Source organism: Dipodomys spectabilis, unplaced genomic scaffold (assembly GCF_019054845.1).
Source record: "Dipodomys spectabilis isolate Male_0828 unplaced genomic scaffold, ASM1905484v1 ptg000019l, whole genome shotgun sequence".
Lineage (NCBI taxonomy): Eukaryota > Metazoa > Chordata > Mammalia > Rodentia > Heteromyidae > Dipodomys > Dipodomys spectabilis.
The window spans coordinates 11806046-11831610 of NW_024870696.1; the positions used below are offsets into that span (position 1 = coordinate 11806046).

At 37.9% G+C, this 25565-nt stretch overlaps 1 protein-coding gene across 9 annotated transcripts in view; it reads right to left on the reverse strand.

The window, feature by feature from the left end:
• Positions 1-540: 540 nt before the first annotated feature.
• Smg7 (SMG7 nonsense mediated mRNA decay factor) overlaps positions 541-25565 on the reverse strand; it is a 70344-nt gene continuing 45319 nt past the window's right edge. For 3 of the 9 annotated variants that reach the window (XM_042674238.1, XM_042674237.1, XM_042674244.1), the window contains 17 exons: positions 24809-24959; positions 24332-24467; positions 20706-20868; positions 20437-20593; positions 19042-19112; positions 17609-17669; positions 14907-15026; positions 12613-13039; positions 10829-10973; positions 10032-10414; positions 9265-9636; positions 8336-8485; positions 5522-5602; positions 4875-5034; positions 3808-3978; positions 3547-3692; positions 541-2968 (listed from right to left, as the gene is read on the reverse strand). In XM_042674238.1, the coding sequence (XP_042530172.1) occupies positions 2855-2968; positions 3547-3692; positions 3808-3978; positions 4875-5034; positions 5522-5602; positions 8336-8485; positions 9265-9636; positions 10032-10414; positions 10829-10973; positions 12613-13039; positions 14907-15026; positions 17609-17669; positions 19042-19112; positions 20437-20593; positions 20706-20868; positions 24332-24467; positions 24809-24959 (3008 nt within the window). In that variant the 3' untranslated portion in view covers positions 541-2854. The remainder of the gene's footprint in view (positions 2969-3546; positions 3693-3807; positions 3979-4874; positions 5035-5521; positions 5603-8335; positions 8486-9264; positions 9637-10031; positions 10415-10828; positions 10974-12612; positions 13040-14906; positions 15027-17608; positions 17670-19041; positions 19113-20436; positions 20594-20705; positions 20869-24331; positions 24468-24808; positions 24960-25565) is intronic. The other 6 variants (XM_042674241.1, XM_042674239.1, XM_042674242.1 and 3 more) reach the window with 4 other exon arrangements.

The window sequence follows — 25565 nt, forward strand, 5'->3', positions numbered from 1 at the left end:
TCTCCTCTTTTTGGGGTGTATGTATGCATAAGCTAGCATGTTTTTTAAGCATGGAGGTGCATGAGTCAGGAAATAAACTATACACCAGAACACCACCTAAATCCAAGGACTTCAAGGCAATATGAGCATCAGGTGCCAGCACAGTGCGGGGAGGCCCAGCAAGCCACGAATGGAAATCTTGGACAAATGGGAAGACCAGGACCAGTAATAATAACTGCTTTGATGATAATAAGGTTTAGTGAATTCTGAAGGCCAAAAAGATAAAATATCTCAGAACTGCTTCAGTAACAGCTACGATAGGCATAAAAATGGTGGGCTGTTAACTCTTTTACATAACTTATTAAATAACTCTGATAATTTCTACTTATCACTTTACATACTAATTCGTTGGTTGGGAATGCTACCAAAAGCAAAAATAATCCCCAACAAACCCACATTCTGACTATGTTTTCCCTTGGGTTTCAGTTGTTAAAATTCTTTAAATTGGATTCCTTCAATACTGTGCCCTTCAGGATAGAAAAGAAATAATCTACACACAGATCTGGTTGGAGAGAACATAGTTTAATTAAAGGCAAAGCTGATTTCAGCAGCTGCAGGTCTTGCACAGATAGACAAAAACAAAACAAAACAAAAAATCTAGGAGGAAAAATAAACTCCAAATAAAAAGCAGCAAACAAAAATAACAAAAAAAAATCACAAAATAAAATTTACTACATAAAACCAGTTTCTGATGAAGATTCTCCTCCCCCTCCTCATTATTCCACTGTGAGGATGACAAGGCGAGGAACCCATCCCAAAAGTCATAGACTATTCCAAACATCAAATTTTCATGCAGACTGGGGCTGTAGATGGGCACAGGGGCACTACCGGGAGGGAGATGGTAAACCTGGTTAGCTTGTCTAGGGTGCAAGAATCAGTGACAGTTCAAACACTGGAATGTTGCAGCTGCCTGAATGCAGAGCTCAAACACATAAACTGGGTAAAGGTAACAGGGAAAGCAGCTTAGGAAGGAGGAAGAGGAAAAAGGGGGAACACATGGAAGGGACGAGAGAGAAGCACAAAGGGTTTCATATTGCCATCGGGTAGGGGGCTTCACCCTTCAGATCTTTCAAAAACAAAACAAAACAAAAAAAACCCAAACACCATGTCAAACTAAAAGAGCAATAATGTAAGCTTAGGGGGCTCCAACCACTCTTTCTGAAGAGCAATAAGCATTATCTCACCCCTTTTCATTGCTGGGGTTGCTTAAACTCCAGAGACAACCGGGGCTCCTAGATGTGCTTTGCTCTGCAGCTGTTTTCCAGCTAAGTTCTACACACTCATACACACACCCCTTCCCTTTGGGATAGCAGATGGGTGCACGCACGCACACGCACACACACACACACTTACACACTCACACACACAGACCTCCCAGAAAATAATCCCTACCGCTAGCACAGCAATTGGACATTTAGATTGTTTCCATAATTTCCCCTTAAAACATTACTTTTCCAGGAAATGACTAACAGAAATTCTGTCCTCCTGTGTCTACGCAAGAACATCTTCAGTCCTCTTTCCTCCTAATAAATATCAAATAAAGTTTATCTTCCTTTCTTTTGCTTTTCCAAAATGGCCTTCGTTATGTTTTCTCCTGTGCATGACGTGCATATGTCCATGTTGCCTCTTGATGTTCACTCATGAGGTGGAGGCTGGGAGGCTACAGCTGGGCAGGGGCCTGGCTCCTCTGTGGTTCTGCAGACATCACTGCTTCCTTCCTCTTCAGACTGTCTCTGGGCCTGACCGCTGGTCCCCATGCTGTTGCTTCTTGGTGAGATGTTGTACACATTAGGAGTAAAATCAATTGCTAGCGCACAGCATAGGGTTAAAAAAAAATGAACGGAGACAAGCACAGGAGGCTGGTAAGCAGGATGAGGCACAAAAATCAATCAACCAAACAAAAAACCACACTGAAAGCTTCCACCTACTAAAACGTGTCAGGCCACGAATGGACTAGCCTGTCTTTTGCGAGACTGCTTGCTGGCTACTGCAAAAGGTACAGGAAATCAAAAACGTTAATTTGAACTCTTATAGCAGTCACTTGCTAGTCCAGCCCAGCAGCAGCACCACCCACACTATATCCTCGATTGGAGCTCCAGCACCTACAGGGTGAAGGACATTTCCTGCTGAGTCACTAGGCCAGAGGAGGCCTAACCAGAACTTTCTGAGGGGCCTTGTTCTCTCTGTTAGGGAACACTCCCACTGGCTGAAGAGGTCGGTTCTGCGTCCTACCACCACCGACCTCTCATAGGAGCAGCGATCAGGACTGACTGTCTTTGCTACACACTGACCAGAAGCACACCTGTATATGGAAGAATTCAGTGTGATGTCTTACTACTGAGAGTAATAACAATAATAAAAGATGTTCAAGAGTAATTTCAACTACATTCTCAGTCAGCAAAGCAATCATTAATGGATTCCTATTTTATTCCCCAAAGAGGAAAAAAGGACTGAGAAGTTCCCATTGGCTTCTCCCACCTGCCTTCCCTTCTCAGCTTTCACTTCCCATGTGGCTAGGGACATGCACGACGGAGGAGGTGAGAGGTGGTGATATCAGGTGACTGAGTGAGACAAACAGCAGTTCCTCTCTCCCTCCGGAAGGCCCCGGGGGACGGAGAGTTCCTGATGGTTTTTCTTTTTGTTGCACTGCGAACATTTCGTGCACACTCAGCGGGCTGGTGGAACACTTACACCCTCTTGACAGCAAGAAACAGACAAGAGGGCTGCCACCTGCAGAGGACTATGTGGGCCAGTCCTGCAAACCCAACATGCCATGGTTTATGGAGCCTTCATTCTCAAGGTTGCTACTGTGGCCTCAGTGTGGTGGGTTCATGGTGCCTTGTCCCCGCTGCTGTTTCTGCTTCTGCTGCATTAACAACTGCTCCAGAGCTGAAGGTCCAGGATGCATCATGGAACTGGACCAGATAGACTGAAAAACAGTCCAAATGTTGTCAACAGAGATCAAATGCTTTGGGTGTCTGACAAGTATTTGGTTTTTAATTCCAGCCAGCTATAAAGGCATATATATATATATATATATATATATATATATATATATATATCCAAAAAACTCCATGCAAACTTCTAACACAATCCAGCTATGAGAAAATTGTCACTATAGTTACTAGTAAGATTTTAAACTGGAAAAGGTGAAAACTGGAAAAGGATATATTTATTATAAAGGTTTTAGGCAAACAAAACTACTAAAATCATGTAACTCTTCTTTCACTTGATCAGAAGTCTTAAACATGTGAAGATGCTTGACCTTAGGTTTAAGTTTGTGTTTCTAGTCCTCTGACCCTTCTTATCATTAGTGAATTCACATTAAAATATTACAATATTCAAGGAAGATATCATGTAAGGTAGACTATCTGTAGACACTGCTGTATATGTTCTATGCGCTGTCAAGTCTAAGCGCTGTAGAAGTCAGTCTATTTATTTGTGTGTGAAAATGGAAGCATTTCTGCTTCTAGAATCCTGTAGCTCTTGTTTCTGAAATCCACTCACCTTTAGGCTTTCCATGAGAACAGTAGAGGAATCCTCCATGGAGGGGCCATGGCCTGTCCAGGTGCCACTTGGAGTGCTGGCCTGATGCCAACTGCTCTCAGACGATGACGTTGCTGAGAGATAGTCAACACCAAACCCACCCATGGCTAAGGGATGGAAACAGAGAAGAATTTAATATGTTTTATTTATTGCTAAATCCCAGGTAAAAACAGAGGAAGTTATTCCATTCTTATTAGGTAGGTAATGAAGTTGGGATCTCACCTGGTTTATCAGTTTTCCATCGATCTGCAGGCCTCCTATCCCTGTTATCTGGAGTCCCAATGGGTCCAAAGTTAGAGAATGGAGCAGAATTATGGTTGTGTGTTGGAGGAGAGCTGGGCAAGCTGCTTGGATTAGAGGAATGAGGAGACTGGCTGGCTGGTGTTGAATGATCTATTAACAGCGACACAAGGAATGATATAGAAAAAACATTTCACAAACATCACAACTAGTGTTTCTTACATATCTTATCACCGGCCTCTATTTTACTAAAAATGACAAGGCCTTTGGAGGAAAGGCAAAATAAAGGTCCCATAAAGGAATGTGACAGAAGCACTAATTTGCTTTAGATTCTTTGCCTAAAAATATCAAAGGAAAATATAATTTTGCTCATCAAATTTGTAATTCTGGCACGTTTTGGCCAGTGTTGGGGTTTGAACTCAGGGTCTGAGCACTGTCCCTGAGCTTCTTTTGCTCAAGGATAGTATTCTACCACTTGAGCCACAGCACCACTTCTGGCATTTCTGTGTATGTGGTACTGAGGAATTGAACCCAGGGTTTCATGCATGATAGGCAAGCACTACCACTAAGCCCAGCCAGAGACAGAATTTCTTAACCTAAACTTTCTACAAAAGTAGACTATAAAGCTGAGATGAATGAACACCTACTGAAAAGATTCAAAAACTGATTACACCTCAAGACACAACTCATTTTTCTTTTTTGTAACCCTACTATTTATCTAGGGTAACTGTTTATGTATGCATGCTCATGTACATAGTTCCAGGCCTGGGGCTTGAACTCAGGGCCTTTGGTGTTGTCCCTGAGACTTTCTGCTTAAGGTTAGAGATCTATTACTTGAGTAAAGCTCCACTTGGGCTGGCTTTGAACCAGGATCCTCAGATCTCAGCCTCCTAAGTAGCTAGGATTATAGGCATGACCCACAGGTACCTGACTACCCAAAACAACAACAAAAAAATCACAGGGTGTATGTCTATAATATAGAATCAGACTAACACTGTAAAGCTGAATGTATAGAATGGTAAGTTTATAATTTAAAGACTAGTTCATACCTGAACTGGCAGGAAGTGATGGAGACCATGGAGTCCCTTCAAAAAGGGAGTACAGTGATGTTTCCTGGGGGGCCAGTGAGGGACTGAGTTCTGCTTTGGAGTTGGTTGTCAGGTTTTTCCCATATACCTCATTGAACACACTACTATTTGGGTATCTTTCCTGCAAGAGGATAGTTAGGCTGTAAACTCACTATAAGAACAAAAGCTTATTTAAGAAAAGGAAATGTCATGTTTATAGATACCCACCTGAAGCTTTCATTTCTTTCTGTGTCTTAAATGTGAATAATTATTTGGGTAAACAAAACTTGTAAGAATTTTAAGAAGTTTAAAGCTTCAAGCGCATAATATATAGGTTACTAATCTGAGCCCAACAGAGACAGGATAAAACCAGTAACTAAAAGATAGAATTATATGGAAGGAAGGGAAAGATGTACCCACATAGAATGGAAGAAAATTAGCACCCTATAATATAAAAGCACAAAGGAAGACTTTTAATTAGGTATCTACCTGAGGGATAGTAGGGGGAAAACAATGGAGAGGATAACAATGCTCAATAGGAAGTGTACTCATTACCTTACTCATGTAACTGTAACCCTCTGTATAGTATCTTTACAATAAAAAATTTAAAAAAAAAATTAGGTATCTACCTGATTAAGAGAGAATCCAGTGAGGGACAGGAAAGAGGATGAATGTGACATGAGCTCTGAGGGTTTCTCCAGTAAGGATTTCTTCATCGTTCCAGGGGAAGAAAAAAAAAGGGGGGGGAAGTTAAGTGATTTCTTACATTTTTCTTAACATTCATCTTAAAATACTATGCAGCCAAAGTGAAAGACCACCATTTAAGCATACTTGTATTCATTCCATGTACCTAACACAAGGCTTAGAAAATGTAGATTCAATTTGTGAATACCATGACACCAGCTAAGTGCCAACTGCCTCAGGCAAGTCAGAACTCTTTATAAGTGCATCTAGTCAAGTTCTGGGATCAGAGACCCTGGGAAGCAGGTACTGTGTGTTTTTAGGCACAAAGCTCAGGAATCCCTGGTTAATAGCTGTAGAAGAAGTTCAAGATGCTTAACTGCTTTAACACTGCTTACTCCCTAAAAGTTTTTAACATTAACATTGATGACTTAAAAAAAAAAATCAAACTGGTTAACTGGTTTTGTGTGTGGGTTTCCTAAGCAACTGTGTTTGTGGTATATATTAAAATATTAAAAGTCAAATTTATACTTACTGGCCCCAAGAAAGTTATGGGGGAAAAAGAACACTAGACCTCTAAAGTTCACTGCCCTTGAATAGAAAATTAATAAAACTACTAAGTACCTACTACATGCAAAACACTTCTATACATATTATTATCTTGTTAACAACAAAAGCCACAATTACTGTTTTCCTCAGTTTATTTTCAAAATGGAAAATAAAGGGAGGGAGGGAAAGAGGAAAGAAAGGAAAGAAACAAAAAAGAGAAGATTGAAAGCTCTCATTTGTTCTACAATCAGTTCCTGTTTCCATACTAAGGGACAGAAATAACACAAAAAAGGAAACAAGTAGATAGAAAGGTGCTATCTTAGCACCTCAAGCCATCCCAGCAGAAAAGCAACATGAAAGGCTTACATGCGAGACACCTCTCATAATTCCTATGCTCCCAACCCAACCATGGCACTGCCACCATGAAATAAACTTCCAGGTACTACTGCTAACTTGAAGGAAGGCCTCTGCTGTCACTCCCCCAGGCACATGCTTGTGAGAACTTACAAAGCACCAAGGATAGTGACTACTGCCATGGAAGCTGTTCTTAAATTTTCCCCAGAACTATAATTAATACATTTTGATTTTATGAGTATTTTATTGCCTTGTGATTACAGAACAGAAATAGCAAGAGAGAAAAACTCAGAATCTTTGATTTTATTTAGATATAAGTGAAAGGGGGCCAGGTACAATTGTACATGCCTGAAATCAAAGTAGAAGCTTCTCAGTTCAAGGAAGACCCCTGCTTAAAAATAAGCTAAAGAATAAATGGCTCAAGGTGTGGCTCCAGTGACTAAGTGCTTGCCTCACAAGTGCATAGCCCCAAGTTCAAATTCCAGTAACTGCCCACATATATGGGTGTACACACACACACACACACACACACACACACACACACACACACACACACACACGAGTGGACAAAACTCTCGGTGTATACTCTCTTTATACCTCTTACATTCCTCACCCTCAATAAAAATAAAAATACTGATAAGCATAAGGAATGGTTTTGTGGGTTTTTTTTTGCAGGCTGGGCTCTAGAATACTTAATTTTGTGCGTGTGCTGGTCCTGGGGCTTGAATTCAGGGTCCGAGGGCTCAAGATTAGTGCTGTACCACTTGAACCACAACTCTAGTTCTGGCTTTATGGTGATTAAACTAGAGTTAAAGAGTCTCAGTGGTAGAGCGCTTGCCTTGCATGCCTGAGGTCCTGGGTTCGATTCCTCAGCACCACATAAACAAAAAGAAAAAAGCCAGAAGTGGCGCTGTGGCTCAAGTAGTAGAGCACTAGCCTTGAGCTGAAGAGCTGAGGGACAGCACCCAGGCCCAGGGTTCAGGCCTCATGACCCCCCAAAAAATTAAAAAAAAATTTTTTTTAAAAAGTCTCATAGACTTTCTTGCCTGGGCTTGCTTTTGAAAGTGATCCTCAGATCTCAAGACTCCTGAGTAGCTTAGCTAAGATTATAAGCATGAGCCACCTGCACCTGGTTGGTTCTAGAAGACTTTTAAAAAAGGTATCACTAATAAAAAAAATTGGGGGGTAACATGGGTAGTACTAGGTAGGGCTTGAACTCGGGGCCTCATGCTCTTGCTTAGCTTGCTTGCTCACAGCTGGCACTCTACAACTGGAGCCACACCTCCAGGCTATTAATATTTTGTATTATATTATCCCTGTGATTTATTTCATAACTACTCGTTTATGGCATTCCAGTAATGCTTATAAATAAAATACTCTTAATTTCTACTCAATTTATGAATCTAAGGCTCTTTTCAGATTCAGTTAAGCAAACAAAAAAGGGCTACATATGTTCAATCCTATCAGTCAAAAAAAAAATAGAACCCATTTCTTTTCATATTTTGGATATGTATAAAATCTTACTATTCCTAAGAAAGATTAAGTAACACTTGAAATTTCTGGGGCTAGAGAGAAGTGATAGCTGCAATGAGTTTGACAGATCTGCAGGATACTTTCTGGATGATATATATATATGTCCAAGCTGTTACTCTGTGAACTGTAGCAACTAAAATCAGCAATGGTTTATCATGCTCCAGAACCATTTTAAGGCTAATTTAAGGCTATCAGAAATTTTTTTTTAATATACTTCCATAGGAAGGAAAGCCTCAGAAAGAAGGTATTACCTATACTATATACTGCACACTCTCAGAAAATGGGTTGGGGTTAGAGCAAGCAGCAGTATTATGTCAAATACATACAAAGAGGCTTCGTCCAGGAAGAGAGGCGAGAGGCCCCAACAAAGCTGGGTAAAGATCAGGAGGGTTAGAAAAAATCAGCTCTTCCTCTTCCTCCAAGGCAGCCAGACTTTTTAACAGGTCCGGAGGAAGCAGAGGGGAGCCCTTGGGGTCCTAGTGACAGAAAGGATCAATATAATTAGGGATGACAAAAGCATAAAGGACTAGTAGAATGATTAGGCTGGCAGGTGACTATAGTCAAGTAGAGAAGTGATCAATAATGAAATAAGATGGTTATGCAGAGGAAAAGGTTATGAAGTATAAACACAAAGGAACATGAGGACAATGGTGGAAAAAGACTCAAGACAAAAGAAAGGAGTAAAATTACACAGAAGACAAAGCATTAATGTGTGGCTACTGAGCAAAACAATACAATGGAGCAAGATGATTCTGTATTTTGTGCTAATGAAGAACCAGCTCTTTAAAGAAGTTACAAACATATACCTGTTTCTCATGAATAAAAAGAGCAAGGAAAGAGAATTCCCCTAAGATAACTGACAAGTTTTGTGCCTTTCAGAAAGCAATCTCTATATTTAGTAAGTCATTTTTAAACTTAAATGACTCAGCTCATCTGAGAAGAACTATTTGTCTCAAAGTTTTCACACACCAGGCCAGAGATTCCTGCACATTTCTTTACCAAACAATCACATTTATGAATTAGTTACTAAGTTTTTCAGCTCCCCAAATTAAAACCTATGTTTTAATTCTGAAGAGGCCAAGTGTTACAGTACACTAAAGCATCAGTGTTCTTTATAACAGCCATTTCCCATAAATTATGTGAGATTTTTGTGTCAACTTTAAAGTACAAATATATACATACAGTATCTAGTAGAAAAGGTTATGTAACCTCAGGCCTGTCTCTGAAGAACCTGATGACGGGAAAGCGCACATACCTCAAATGGCATTCTGGACACTGGATCCTGCTCTGGACGGAAGACTCCTGGGGACCGTTTGCCCCTGCGGTCCATGTTTGCTTGCTGTGCCATTACAGCTCTGTTATCAGCCACACTGTAGGAAGGGTCCCAGTAGAATTCTGGGACCTTGACTTCTGAGGGATTATGGTTATATGGCTCCATGGGAAAAGGCTTCCTTTTTTTTTCTAGAGGCTGTTGCTGCATCACAGGAGGTTGCAATGGTGGCTCAAACAGTTTTATGGGGTCTGGGGTCTGAAGGTAATAGGGCTGCTTCACAGGCATGATTTTCCCCAGTGGGCCTTGAACCTGAGGGGGACTCCACAGCTGTTTGGAGGCATCTGCCTGTTGATACTAAAAAGAGATGGCTATCATCAAGATAAAGTAAAATATAACATCGATGTATACTATCACGTTCATGGATCTGAGGGATTTTACAACTAACAAAAACCTTTGGTTTTTGCAATACAGATTTCTAGGAGCAAATTATGAACAGTAAATTTGTACTCGCTTTCAAAATCCATTACTTAAAGAGGTTGAAATGTATGTGTATCCATGTATCTATGTGAGAAAAAACAAGAATGTATGTTTCCCCCTCCTGCTTTTTAGCTTGGTGTCACACTTCAACAAGACTGTATTTCCATTTCCACTCAGTAGTTTAGATTCAAATAAGACAACTACTTACACTAAATCTTCTAGAAAGATGGCCATTAGTATCAACAGGAAACAGTAATGAAGACGTAACTTACCTGCTGGAATCCAGAGTGGTGAGGCGGGCTTTTCCCCAGAGCTGCCACAGCTTTTGTAGGGGATTGTTGTTGCTGAGCTAGAGCTTGAACCTGCAGCTGGCTTGTAGACTGTGCTGTTGGCTGAGTTGGTAAAGATGTAAGGGGTTGCTGGGAAGGTGGCTGTGATTGTTGAGGTCCCTGGTTCATTGGCCCTGGTCCAGAGGGCCGTTGCTGGCTGTAAGGAATGTGGGACTGTTTCCCAGCTTGCACCTGGTTTCCTGCTGGAGAGTGAGCTGTAGGCTGAAGAAAGGTTCCTGGGACAGAAACACCAGCTGGGAAGGTGTAACCTGAGCCCATAGAAAATGCCACAGGAGGGGGGATAACATATGTTGGGGGCGGGAACCCTTCAAAATAGAAGAACACAGCTTTAGTTCTAACGAATCTTGGCAAAAGAAAGGGGGAAATGTCATTTTTTTGGAGTAGGGGAACTAACACATAAAAGCAACAGACCAACTATGTTGTCAAACTTCAACTTGGTTTTAAGAATTAGAGACTTGGCTAGTTTCCTTCTATCCACAGAAGTAAATAGAGTATTCTAAAAGTGGCTTGTCTGGTCTAATATAATAATATTTTCATGCTAATACAGATGCACTTATATGCAACCTACAGAGAAATGGTTCAAAAGTAATTAATAAGCACTAGGGAAAATCAAACTTCTTTCTACCTTTTAACATTATGGTTTAGTAAAGCTACTCCACGAATACACTGTTCAATCAGAAATTATGAAATCCCCACATAGATAGAACAGACATATTTACCTGGTCGGCTGGGAAGAGGAGGAAAGGCTCCAGGGTGATGAATGGGGATGAACTGAGAGTTACTTGCTTGGCTTGGGGTTTGAGATACAGGGGTTTTCCTGGCTTCAGATACTGGAGTTTTTCTTAATTCTGTCTGAGATTTTACCTACGACCAATGGAGGCAAAACTATAAAAACCTGGAACTCAATTATGTCAGAAAGAAGCATATGTTCCCAAGAAAGTTTTGAAATCCCATCATATCAAAAAACCTTTGTTGAAGATATTCCGATTGATCAAGTTAAATATAGAAAATTCAGTTATTTAGTCATCAATAAAAGAAAGATATAATGGCTTAGTTTTTACTAATTGTTTTGGTTTCACATAAATCACAAAGACAGTAAATATAGAAAGGACCTTAAAGCCCATTTGTTTTATAACTGTGATACCTGATGTTAACAGGTTAAAAAACTTGCCTATGATATGAAAGCTGGCTTTATGTGACCCAGGGCTCTTTATGCTGAACTATGAATTAACAAAGACCATAACCAGGAGGTGATCCTAAAGTTCAATTTCATTTAGGCAGCCTTTAGTGTATAATTAGGCCTCCACAATGTAACAAGAAAGCAGTAAAGGAAAAAGAAGTAAGAAGCAGATGCCATACGAACTGCTGAGATTGAGCAAAGAGGGAAAAAGGTAGCATTTATAGAAAGTCTGGGATAAGTATACAGTATAATGATATATTGCTTATAAAAAGCTTTATCTACAGGTAGATTAGACATGGATTAGGGACAGAAAAAGGAGATTTTATTACTGGAAGCTATTAGAGAGAATAGAGAAAGGTTACACAGGAAATTCTGTTCTTGTTATCCCTCAAACACTGAACCTTCTCATGCCTTTTTCCACCATCTCTCTGTCTCTCTCTCTCTGTCTCTCTGCCTCTCTCTTTCTCTCACCATGCCTTTCCTAATTTCTAGCATATTTTTTCCTGTTTGTTTTCCTACTGGAAATCATAAAATATATAACATTAATTTCTTATTTTGCCCTTAAAGAATTCTATTGGGAAAATAAAAGTACTATTTGTAAGCAGCTTTCGAAAATGTAAAGTTCCTTTATCTAAACATACATTTGTCATGTCAACTAATCATACAGCTACTTAAGTACTTATCCATAATAGTTCTGTTTAGATGAAAGTATCTGTATCTCTTTGGAAAACTACAAGAAAAGTCACAGATAACTGAGCAGTCTTTTTCCAGGAAAAGATTTGAGTTCTTGTTTTGCCAATTCCCATGAGTAAGAATATTAAAATGATAGTATTGCTACCAGCTATAAGACAGGGGTAAAATATCAAGTAAAAGAGGCTCATTTTTTTTCCCCACAAAGAATACATTTTACCTAGTTTATGGAAGCTAGGGAGTATAGGAAACTTAATGAAAACTGTGTAAGCCCTAATATACACCCTTGGTTCTATAGGATCTATAAAGGACCTCTAAATCTCTACTGTAACATTAACAAATAGTACTTAAACCTTTCAGAAAAAAATAATCCTGTGAGGAAACCAATGGCTCCACAGTTGGTCATCTCACTTAAATATGGATAGAAATTTAAAATCAAGTTGAGACTTTTTCACTCACATTATAACTCCCAATAATGGTTATTCTATAAATCTTTACATACCTCATTATGCATTCAAAGAATGCAGTTAACCTTCAGAACAGCTATTGCTCAAGGCTCAAGAAACAAAATAAGAAATCTTGCCTTGTGTGTGAGTCTTCTTCTACCTGTTTTATAGTTCAAATACAGCTTACCTGCACTGCCACACTCTGCTTTCCTGTTTCCTGTAACTTTTCTAAGGTGCATTTCTTGGTTTCAGTTTTCCTCTTGTTGTTGTCCTTCTTTCCATCATTCTTAGTTATAGTTATTCCTTTGCTATAGTCCCTTCTCACCTCTTTGGGAGGAAAGCTTCTTCCTTGGTCTCTGTTCGCTTCTCGTGGCTTAATGTTCTCTTTGAAGGTGACCACTGGTTTCTCTCCTGTGTCACAGTTGTTGCTTAGATTTCGGCCTGTAGACAGCACTGATTTCAGTCCTGAGCTCCCATCAGCAGCCAGCGACTCTATCACAGATGTTTCTTGTAGAATGAGGTTCTCTTTGGCTTCACTGGGGTCTTCCAGTATTAACTCTGGAATTTCTGTGATAAACAACAACTTTCCTACCTCATTTTCACACTGAATGAGCCTACAAAAAAACATAAAAGTAAATTTCAAAGTGAAAAATACAAGCCTAAAAATCAGTAAATAATTGTCTGTTGGTATAATAATCAATATAATTCTAGACCTAAAAGTTATGGAAAGAATATTATGTAACAAAGTGTAGTTCTCAGAAACCTGGGGTCTCCTATGATCCAGCAATTCCACTCCTGGGCATTTACCCCTAAGATTGCAAGCTAGGATACAGTAAAGCCACCAGCACAATCATGTTTATTGCAGCACTATTCACTGTAGCCAAGGTATGGAATCACCCCATACACCCTCAATGGACAAATGGATCAAGAAAATGTGGTCTCTATACAGATTGGAATTTTACTCATCCATTAGAAAAAATGATATTGTGTCATTTGTAAAGAAATGGCAGGAAAGACTTAGAAAAAATTATATGAAGTCAGGCCCAGAGAGACAAAGGATCCATGTTTTCCTTTGTATGTGGAAGCTAGATTTAGCTTACGGACTCCTAATATACTGGGTGGAATGCAAGTGTTTATAAATGTATTAACTGACATACAGTAAGTAGGTTCAAGGGAGATCTCCAATAGTGCAATTCCTTAGAAAGCCAAAAAGTTCAGCAAAAGAAAACACCAGGAAGAGAGTACTCAAAAGGGGTAGGGTGGGAGGTCAAGTGGAAAGGGGTAGACCAATGAAGAAGGGGAAAATGCAGATAAGAATCCAATGCATATCCCTACAAAATGAAGAAGAGTAAGAAAAGTGGTGGGTAAGGGAGCAATGGGTGACAATGTTGAAAGGGGTAACATTGATCAAGATATATTGTACTCATGTATTGCTTTGTTAAATGGCAACTCTTTTCTATAACTACTTAAAAGATTAAAAGATAAGAAAGTTGGGATCTCATGAACACACTTAACATCAGCATAACATATTATCCCCTGCCCTTTTCAAAATTTGCTAATAGTTACTTTAACTAAACATGTTCAAGAAACTAATCTAAGCTCTTGATATAAGGTAGCTATATATAATTATTATGCTAGGAGCCAGTACTGAGGCTTGACCTCAGGGCCAGGGCACTGTCCCTATACTTTTTTGCTCACTTGAACCACTTGAGCCAAAACTCCACTTGTTTTTTGGTGGTTAGTTGGAGATAAGACAGAGTCTCAAGGACTTTCCTGCCCAGCTGGCTTTGAACTGTGGTCCTCAGATCTCAGTCACTTGAGTACCTAGGATTACAGGCATAAGTTATGGCACCCAATATAACTATTTTATAGGTGTGGAAACTTAAGCTCAGAGATGATAAGTTCATTTAAACATGCAAGCAAGTATTTAAATCTCTACATTATTATGACAGAAACCTTAATACAAAAAAATATGAAATTATTGCTTTTCCAAAGTCATCAAAGGCTATAATCTACTGGGGGAGATCCCAATGGCATGCACCTAGAAAGCGGCAGAGTCTAGTAACTAAATTGAAATCTGATTCTAAAATCTGTTTTCTTTCCACTACACCAATTATACCTATTTAGACAGTAGTATCATCCTCTTCTACCCTGACTGAAACTGACCATATCCTTGCCCATATAAATCATTGTGACAAGAATGTACAACCAGTTCCATTTATCTAGATATTTATAAATTAAAAGCAAAAGATCATGATAAACAAGGAAGACAAGACCAAGTCCTCTAGAATAGACAGTGTAATTGTGATTAGAGTCACAATTAGGCACTATTATATACAAATATGTATTTACACATTAGTTATTAAATACAAATATAATCACTATATACAAATATTTTTACTTTGTTCATAACAGCATTTATGTGTGCATGTACTGATAAGGTGATTAAAAAGAAAACAGCCAAAAGTCTGATGGACATACCCAGGCTGATTATCAGCAATCCATTTTCCTATAGCGATCAAACGCTGCTGCCGTATCCGTCGTTGTTGACCTTCTTTATCTCCTGTGATACCCTGGTGGCCTTTGGAAAAATCTAAGTTCCTAGAATTGACATGACAAATTAAAAAGCATTAAACTCTAAAGGCATCTTCTAAACAACCAAATTTACCCAACGATCTGCAATAGTTTCCAGATATTTTCTGTAAGGTTTAAACTTTTAATATAATCACAACTAAATTTGTTTAAAATTATATTTGCCAGTATTTTAAATACAACAGAATGAAGCAGAGGACATACAAGCTCATTGTATTAATGTAATACTTTTCCTTTCATTTAATTTACTAGCTAAACTCCACACAACCTCCTATTAGAGGTGATTCTTTTTTCATTTTAAGAATAATGGTTGTTCCCTCTACCCTCAGTGCTAGGGACCAAACCCAGGACTATGAATATACCAGACTCTACCACTAGTGCTACATCCCTTTATGCAAACATAAAATTTTATATAAGGACTTACCTGCCTTCTGCGTAATTTGCTTAAAATTGCAATGGCAATGCTAAGGTGACCCTTCTAATAAATAGTATTAATCAAACCACTTTAAACTAGCCCATGCTAAATGTATATATTATATGAATGTACATAAATATCACAGTGAATATAGATGAGAAGTTAACTTGAAAAAAATGATTTTCAGATCTCTCCACCATTAAATTTAAAATTTTTAAAAAGAAAATAATTTAAGAATCATTTAAGAAAGAATAATTTAAGTATGCTAAAGGCTGAAGACACAAAGATAAGTGAGAAAACATTCCTACTTTTAGGAATGAGCAACATTTTAATAATAACTATGCAAAGAGAACAAAAGAATGAGTTCTTTCCAGGAAGTTCTGGGAACTGTTTTGTTTCATGGAGTAAATGACATTTGAGTTGGACCTTGTTGGGTATAGATAACTGCTTACCAGGCTGGGAAAGTAAAGGCAGAAGTGGAGGAAATGTTCTAGATACAGCATAAGCAAGGTGTGTGGAGAAATAAAAATATGAAGCTTTTAAAGAACAGGACACTGAGCATATAGTATGTGTAAGAACTGGTGCGAAGGGAAAGGAAGTGACAAACCATAATGCTGAAAAAAGCAGTACAAAAATGAAACACAAAGAAAGACTGTACGAAGGCTTTTTATGCTCCAAGTAAATGTTAAAAAGAAGGCACTGGGACTGGGAATGTAGCTTAGTGGTAGAGTGCTTGTCTAGTATGCATAAAACCCTGAGACCGAATCCTTAGTACCACATAAACAGAAAAAGCCAGAAGTGGTGCTGTGGCTCAAGCGGTAGAGTGGTAACCTTGAGAAAAAGAAGTTCAGGGACAGGGCTCAGGTCCTGAGTTCCAGCCCTAGGACTGGCAAAAAAGAAGGCAATGACTGAATTTATGAGACATGTTGGTTAAAGAATTGTAAGACTTGGGGAGAACACTAACAGATATAAAGGCTTTTTTTATTTCTAAGCACAGATAAGAAACATAGAAAATTAATCTTAATGACCAAACAGGATAATATCATTTTAACTTTCATATTTCAGTTTAAAATGTGAAAGGGATATATTGTAAGTAATGGAGACTCAAACTAAATCAAAAAAGTGAGAACTATCCAACAGATAAAACTCAAGACAGAATGTAACATAAAAATTCAAGAAGACTATACAGAGTCAGAAGGAAAGAACAAGGAAAGAATCCTGGAAATATATGTGATATAAAAAAGTGAAACTGTTGAAGTGGAGCTCAAGCTGTAGAGCGCTAGCCTTGAGCTGAAGAGAGCAGGGACAGAGCTCAGACCCAGAATTCAAGCCCTATGACTGACAAAAAAAAAAAGAAAAAAAAGTAAAACTGATTAAAGGTGGATAGAGAACAGAGATAAGGAAAAAAATCTTGTGAAGGAAGAAGATCAAGAAAAACTCAAAAGGATATACTATTGAAAAGTTATTGGAATCTGTTATCTATCTAGGAGTGCACTAGTAATCTTAAGTTATGGATGGCAAAAAAGTGACAAGTTTGATGAAGCAAAAGATTCAGAAACATTAGAGGAACATGAAGTTGTGTATTTTGTGTTATTTTAAAGCATAATTTCAAAAAGAAGGAAGAGGAGACAGGAATAAAATGGAAAAAAAAAACAGGAAAGGCATAAGTAATAATCTTTGGTTTGTATGTATTTATTTTTTGTGCCAGTCATTACTGGGGCTTACTTAGTGCCTGGGTGCTGTCTCTTAGGCTTTTCTGCTTAAGACTAGCACTCCACCACTTGACCAATACCTCCACTTCTGCCTTTTTGCTGGCTAGCTGGAGATAAGAGTCTCACAGACTTTCCTGCCCAGGGTGGCCTCAAACCACAATCCTCACATCGTGAGTAGCTAGGATTATGAACCACCAGCACTTGGCTTTGGTTTAATGTCAAGAAAAATATCAAAGTATAATGGTCACTTGAGAGAAACAATTATTTTCCATTTCTTTCTTCTATATTTTCTTAAGCATTCTGAAGGATTATAGGCATGACATATACAACAAAACAGTCATTATTAGTTGCTATTATGAAAATAAGATGTGCCTGATTCTTTACATTTGTGTCTGATTCTTTCTTATTCATTTTCATCCTACAAGCAACAGAAGTGAAACAGACCTTCTTTGGCAGTTACCTACCTGAAAGAGGGTCTCAATGCCAAGAATCCTTGTAACTCAAATTCCTCTGGAAGTGGTGTAGCTAAAAGGAAGAAATAAAAATCTGTAAATGATTTCATTAAAAATACTATTGGGTTTGGTAGAATACTGCTCACTAAATGAAGAAACTTTAAAAAAATAAAAGAATTTAAAGAATCATAATGCGTAGTTCTTTGCTCTTTGTATCTATCTATATCTATCTATCTATACCTATCTATCTCTATGTATTTATATAGAATAAGCCTTATTTTAAAACCTAGCATGTTACTTTGGAGCCCTGATAGTCAGTGTTCAGGTGGTTAACTATGGCAAACATTTTTTATCAACAGCCTTAGTCTTCCCAATGTTTAGAATACGTATGTTCTTTACTCAAAGGATTGAGTGACAATATCATTCATATCACAATGAACTTACAAGAAATGCAGACTCTTGGGCATTGTTCTAAACCTACTGAACAATAAAACTGTACTTTAACCAAGAACCATGCAGTTTGCTTGCAAATTAACATTTGAAGAATACTGAACTAATGGAAGAATAATCAGGTTGCATAGTACTATACTGTTTGTAATGGGAAAAAATTTAAAGTAACAGGGACTGAAATGCTTATGACACATGCAATATGGCAGAAAATTTTGAACCCAACAAAATTGTGCTTCCAAAATTATTAGTGACAAAAGGAAATGTTAACACTATATTGTTAAATTTAAAAAGTGAGTACAAAGCTCGAGCAGACACTAACATTTCTTATGCTTGTACAGTTAAGAAAAAGACCCAAGGAAGTAGCATGTGAAGTACAAAGTACTATACTATGAGAGAACTTTGAGCAATTTGTCCATGCATTTAATTTTCTACGAAGAATAGATTTTAATTACTTTAACACTAAATACTGATCACATTATTTTTCTTTTTAAAAATCAGTGAGAATGAAGTTAGGTGTTGGAGGCTCATGCCTATAATTATAGCTACTCAAAAGGCTGAGATCTACAGATCATGGTTTAAAACCAGCCTAGGCAGGCAAGTCCATGAGACTCTTCATCTTCAATAAACTACTCAGAAAGTAGAAGTAGAGCTGTGGCTCAAAGTGGTAGAGTGCCAGCCTTGAGCAAAAAAGAGTTTAGGGACTGTGACCAGGCCTTGAGTTCAAACTCTATAATGGGGGCTGGTGGGAGTAAGAATTAAGAAGGAATGAATTTATGTGTATTACTCCATACTCTGGACTCACTCAAATATAGCAAAGAGTGGGAGACTATTATCTCTACTTTTACCCATTTACCCAGTACCAGGCTTAAAGTCAAAGCTGAAATACTGAATTTAAAGTCAAAGTTATCTCACCAAAAGCCTGTTTTTCTTTGGCTTTAAGCCCCCCAGAAGCAATAGAGGAAGATAGCCACAATATATGGGTAGCCTTTACTTACCATTAGTGCTTGAGAGATCTTCTTCATGGGGATGAAAACTATTCAGAAGAGAAATTAGCCAAGGCCAAATGCTGTAAATTAAATAAAGCTAAAGTTCAAACTTTATTTTTACATACAGAACACTAGTACTAAAGTCATGAAAATGTTATCTGGATGATCTAATATTTCCCCCTTATTTTGGAATCTTAAAGTCTATATAATTCCCTAAAACATATTTTCCAGCGTATCTAGACAAAAATATAAACCAAAGAGTTTCCATGACACACCATTACAAATCATTTAATAATAAAACTAATTTTGATATTTTAAACATGGAAATGTGGTATTTACTTAGAAAACAGAGAAATCAGCACATATTTTCAATTATTAGGTATACAACTCAGTGCTAGTTCTTTATTCTGTTGATATGAATACACCACACCCAAATCACATTTTTCAAAGCGAGTTATGAACAATGCCTTTTCTTCAGCAATAAGGCAAAGTCCATGTTCAATTGGTACTGGTGGCTAATGCCTGTAATTCCAACTACTCAAGAGGCAAAAATAGGAGGATCACAGTTCAATGCTAGCCTAGGCACAAATTAGCAATACCTTATTCTCAAAAATCAGATAAGGGCCGGGTGCTGGTGGCTCATTCCCGTAACCTTACCTACTATTTAGGAGGCTGAGATCTGAGGACCATGGTTGGAAGCCAGCCCAGGCAGGAAACTCTGTGGGACCCTTACCTTCAATAAACTGCTCAAAAAAGCTCGAAGTGGTGCTGTGGCTCAAATGGTACGAGAATCTTGAGCAAAAGCAACTCACGGACAGTGCCCAAAAGTCCAGAGTTCAAGCCTCAGGACCAGCACAAAAAAATACACTACCTTTCTCACTGTAAAAACCAGTAACTCTTAAGAACTATCAGAATTGCTTTGAGTAAAGATTACAGAAAAAAAATGGCAAGAGTAAAAAAAAAAATTAATACCCTATAATTAAAATAAACATAAAATTTGGTTTAGACTAAACTTGGGTATGCCAGGCAACGTCAAAGAGTTTGTGAGTAGAAGATAATCCACGAAATAAAAATCTCTTCCTTTTATTTCCCCAAAAGGAAACTGTGGCACAGTGTTAAGGATAAGAAACTGATTTTATGTCAAGTTCAATTTGCAATGTTTCTCCCTTGGGTGGTAACTGGGAACACAGAAGATACAGGAAGTCACCAATCTTTAAGACTACTTCATATGAAAAACTCAAATAATTATGAAAGGCATACAAAGAGGTTTTTCAGTTGTTTCCAGAAAGTAGGCAGAAAAATAGTTGTCTACTGTTTAAATGCTGTGTTTTAGAAGGCCATTTCTACATATCTAAGAATATCATACAAAAGCACACAAGCTAACATGAAATTCCAAATACTTACTATTGTCTTTCATCCACCACTGACTCCTGAAAGACTCTGGGTCTAAGTCTCAACCAGTCCATGGAGACCTTGACTGCAGGGAGGGGATAGGCATTATAAGACTCCTCCTGAGACTCATTCTGGAGAGGACACTTACACAGGATGCCAAGAAAAGACACTTAAAAAGAAGGAAAAAAAATTCAGAAAGTATAAGATACTTAAAACTATATACAAGTTCAAACTGAAATATCATCATGACACCCATCAAAGTTAAATGATTTACTACTCACTAAAGAGGGCTAGTAACTGTGTCCAACACAGCTGCTCATCTTGACTGTAACTATGCTGCTCTGTTTCATTGCTAAAGTCACGGAGGTGATGAAGTTGAAACAGGTTAATGACAGTAACATGAACTAACTGCTGAGAATTGAAAGCTTTTTGAAATAGCAGCCTCTGCAAAAAGAGAAAAAAATACATATATATGTTATCAAGAGTAGGAACTATCTTAGAATTAAACCATCAAGAATAAACAGGTAGCCTGTATTTGGTAACACATGGTAAAGTACACGAATGACCTTTTCTGCTCTTAATCTCAGTATTTCCCAAGGTGATATTTTGCTCTGAAATAAATTCAGACACTAACAAATTATTTAAGGTGATTGTCAAACTAACATCTTTTACCCTAAAAAAAGAAGTGCTCTGTTCTCTCTCTCCTCTCTCTCTCTCTCTCTCTCTCTCACACACACACACACACACACACACACACACCCCACACACAAACACACTCACACTCCAAGAAAAGTTTTTTTGGAGGATTAAAAGTTGCTTTCTAAGAGATATATACATATTAACATGTTAAACTGGAATCAGTGATTGGAAAACAGATACATGTAGTAAAAGATTTTCAAGAAAAGACCAATACTTTAAAAATTCTTGATACATAAGACAACACCTCTAAGATTTGGCTTAAAATTTTCACCTTCAAAGCTTCACATATTTAAAGAAACATTTATAAATAAGGCACAGCATGAACATCCAAAACAACCCATGGAACACAGGATAAATAGAATGCTGGAGCAATCAGTATAGGTAACTTATAAGATATTGTAAATTTTGTGTGATATGCTCATGTATGATTTTAACCCAAACTCATTTACCTGGTAACTGTTTATGGTAACATGCTAAAGAGGACTATAAATAAAGTTAATAAGTTGGGCACTGGTGGTAGCTCACACATGTAATCCTACTCAGGAGACAGAGACCTAGAAAATCTTGGTTCAAAAGCTACTCTGAGCAGAAAAGTCTACCAAACTAGATATAGGATTCAAGTGGCAGAGAACCCCGAGTTCAAATACTGGTACAGCACACATACACAAACAATATCACTCAGAAACCCAACTGGTAGCCTCTAAATAAATTATACTTCTACTTTAATATATGCCATCATTTTAGATTATAACCCTATCTTGTCTTTATCAAAGTTAAGAGCTACTTGGATATTTTGGGGTTTGAAGACAGTCCAGGCAGAAAAGTCCATGAGACTCATCTCCGATTGACCAACAAAAAGCCAGAAGTAGAGCTGTGGCTCAAGTGGTGAAGTGCTAGCTTTGAGCAAAAAAACCTAGGGACAGCACTCAGGTTCCGAGTTCAAGCCCCAGGACTGGCACACACACAAAAAGATTATATGAAACCATCCAAGAATGATGGCAGTCAATATAAAGCCTAAGCTTTCTAAAAAGAACCCATACTTTCTCACTTAAAAGATTTTAACTTAAAATTTAAGATTTCAGTTTTAATTTTTGGAATGTTCTCTTTAAAAATCAATTCTTTAAGCCAGGTGCCGGTGGCTCACATCTGTAACCTGGCTACTCAGGATGCTGAGATGTGAGGATCACAGTTCAAAGCAAGCCAGCCCAGGCTGGCCTCTTCTAGGTTAAGTATAGTATAGCACATAAAAGGACAGTTATTTCTTTCACATTCTACCTTATAAATATCATGCACTAAAAAGCCAGTAGGAAAAACAGGAAATAGAAAAGGGTACTAAAAGTTTATTTAAAACTATTTCTATCTCTCTCTCTGGAGCTTGAACTTAGGGCTTGGGCACTATCCCTGAATGTTTTCACTCAAGGCTAGTGTTCTATCACTTTGAGCCAAAGCACTTCTGGTTTTTCTGGTGGTTAATTGGAGGTAAGAGTCACAAACTTTTCTGCCTGGGCTGGCTTAGAACTTAATCCTGAGTAGCTAGGATTATAGGCATGAGCCACCAGTGCCTGGCAGCATAATCTCTTACATATATAAAATTTCAACTAAGGCTGAAGGTGTGGCTCAAATAACAGAGCATCTAGCAAACAGAAAGTATTAAGTTTAAACTCCAGAATTACCTAACTCAAAATAATTACCTGCAAAACTATTTTACATTGGCTGTATTTGGCTTATTCATTTAACTGTCCAAGTTCTAAACTTTCTTTAAATGTGCTGCTTTTATATACATACAGGAAAATCATCAGACAAAATTAATCAAGAAACTGTTCAGTACTGATTCTAGTGTCTAAAATAGTGACTGATACACAACACAAATATTTTGATTTTATTATTTTTATTCTGTCCCTCCCATTTTAGGTGTTATATTACATTAAAATTAACTTTTTAGTAGTGGCTCATGCCTGTCTCTTTTTTTTGGCCAGTTATGGGACTTGAACTCAGGGCCTGGGTGCTGTCCCAGAGATTCTTTAGGTCAAGGCTAGTACTCTACCCCTTCAGCTACAATGTCACTTCTAGCTTTTTCTTTTGGTTTGGTTTTGTTTTTTGGTTGGTCATGGGACTTGAAATTTGGGCCTGAGTACTGTCCCTCAGCTCTTCAGCTCAAGACTAGCTTTCTACCACTAGAGCCACAGGGCTACTTCTGGTTTTCTGTGTGGTTTATTAGAGATAAGAATTTCATGAACTTTCCTGCCTGGACTGAGATCCTCAGATCTCAGCTTCCTGAATAGCTAGGATTATAGGTGTGAGCCACTGGTGCCCAGCTTCCAGCCTTATCTGTTTATGTGGTACTGAGGAATTGAACCCAGGGCTTCATGCATGCTAGGCAAGCACTCTACCAGTAAGCTGCATTCCCAGGCCCATGTATGTAATTTTATCTACTCAGGAGACTGAGATCTCAGGATCACTGTTTGAAGCCAGCCCAGGCAGAAAAGTCCCCATGAAACTCTTTACCTCCAATAAACTACTCAAAAAGAAGCTGGAGGTGGCTCCGTGGTTCAAGTGGTAAAGCTCTAACCTTGAGCACAAAAAGGCTCAGAGACAGTGCCCAGAACCTGAGTTCAAGCCCCAGGACTCGCAAAAAAATAAAATAAAGACTGTAGCAAACTAATGAGAGAGCATTATTTCATTTTATTGGTTGATTGTAACTTTATACACTAATGACAGATCATTAGTACATTAAGATTGTTTCATATTAAGAGCATAGGTTACTTAATTTTATATCTATATAATAAAATGTATTTCTGCTGACTAAAGTTCCCATTGCTTTCTTTCAAGCTATCATAAATCCTGATGGGACTGAAGCAGAGTAATAATGAGCATTAGCTGCAGGGGGCAGTAACTATAAAGAAGGTAACAGAATCATACCTAAGAATTTAACACCTAGCAAAAACAATACTTACTTTCAAAACTAAAGATTTTTTTTTTCTACTTTGACACGTATTCTGCAGTGACCACACTGCTATTGTATTTCTTTGGATACTGTAGCTCAATTAAAATTGAGTGGCTTCCATATACACAAATTTTATATATTTCAAATTTAAATTTTACTAGTGGTTCAGTTAAAAATGGTATAAAAACTGGGGATCAATTCCCTCCATATATTATGCTTTCTTATTTAGATAGAATAAAGATGTTTCTATTTTTAGAATCTAACCTTAAACTGTTCTTCCAATTTCTCTCGAAGAGGACTCAACTTTTCCAAACTCTTACTCAGGTACACATGACCATGGAATTTAATAAAAGCCTTGATGAAATCAGAAACACTCCATTTGGTTTTCACTTCATCCCGGCTGAAATCAAAGAAAAATTTCCATGAATCTTAAGCAAGAAAATGGCCAAAATGACTTATAAGAGAAATTGGCTTGCAAAAACAAGTTATCTGAGTTTTGATTCCCAAAGACAGCTCTGCATTTGACTTTTCAACTAGAACATATTCAGTTACTTAGTACTCACCTGAGATCAAATCACAGATTGGGTAAAGTTCACTGACTACACAAAATGATTATGATCTATCTATATGTGTATTACAAACACAAGAAGCACAGGTCATTGACCATTATTTTCTATATACCAAAACTTGAGAGATTAAGGTTCCAAGTTACAGGAAACATTAGAAAAAAGATAACATTACCTTTCCAGTGCTTTAGAAAGTGCTTTTTGTAGATTAGTGGAGGCAGCTGGGAAAGGGAACTTCACAGCAATGCTTCTGCAGTAGTAGAAAATTGTGGTCAGATGGTCTCCTTTGGAAGAAGCTAAGATAGCCAACTGATTGTAAGGCTGACCTAAAGAGGAGAATTAAAAATCTCTTGAGTATGCTAATTACAAATTAGCATAATGCAAAACAGCACATTTTAGCACTGGTATATTCTATCGTGTATAGGTTAAAAAATCCTAAGCCATGTGCTAGTGGCTCAAGGCTTTAATGCTAGCTACTTGAAATGCTGAAACTGGGAGGTATGCAGCTTTAGGTTAGCCTAGGCAGGAAAGTCTAAAAACTCCATCTCAATAGATAGAAGCTGGACAATACACATCTGTCCTTCCAGTCATGACATGAAATCTAAAATAGGCAGACCACAGTCTAGGCATAAGCCTAGGGAAAGAAGTGAAAACATATCTCAAACACAGCCAGGGCAAAAAAGGACTAGAGATGTGCCTCAGCAGTAAAGCATTTATCTGGCAAACATAAGGCCCTAACATAAGGCCCTGAGTTCAAACCACAGTACCTCCTCACCCCAAAGACCATAATTAGGGTGGTGAGTAGTAGAAGCACTTAAAAGTAAGGATCCCAAAAGGGCTAATAATAAAGCTTTTGGACTTTGCAGGCTATGGAGTTTTCCATTTTTCTTTTTCATAGTTTCATCAAACTACTCAGCTCTGCAACTGCAGTA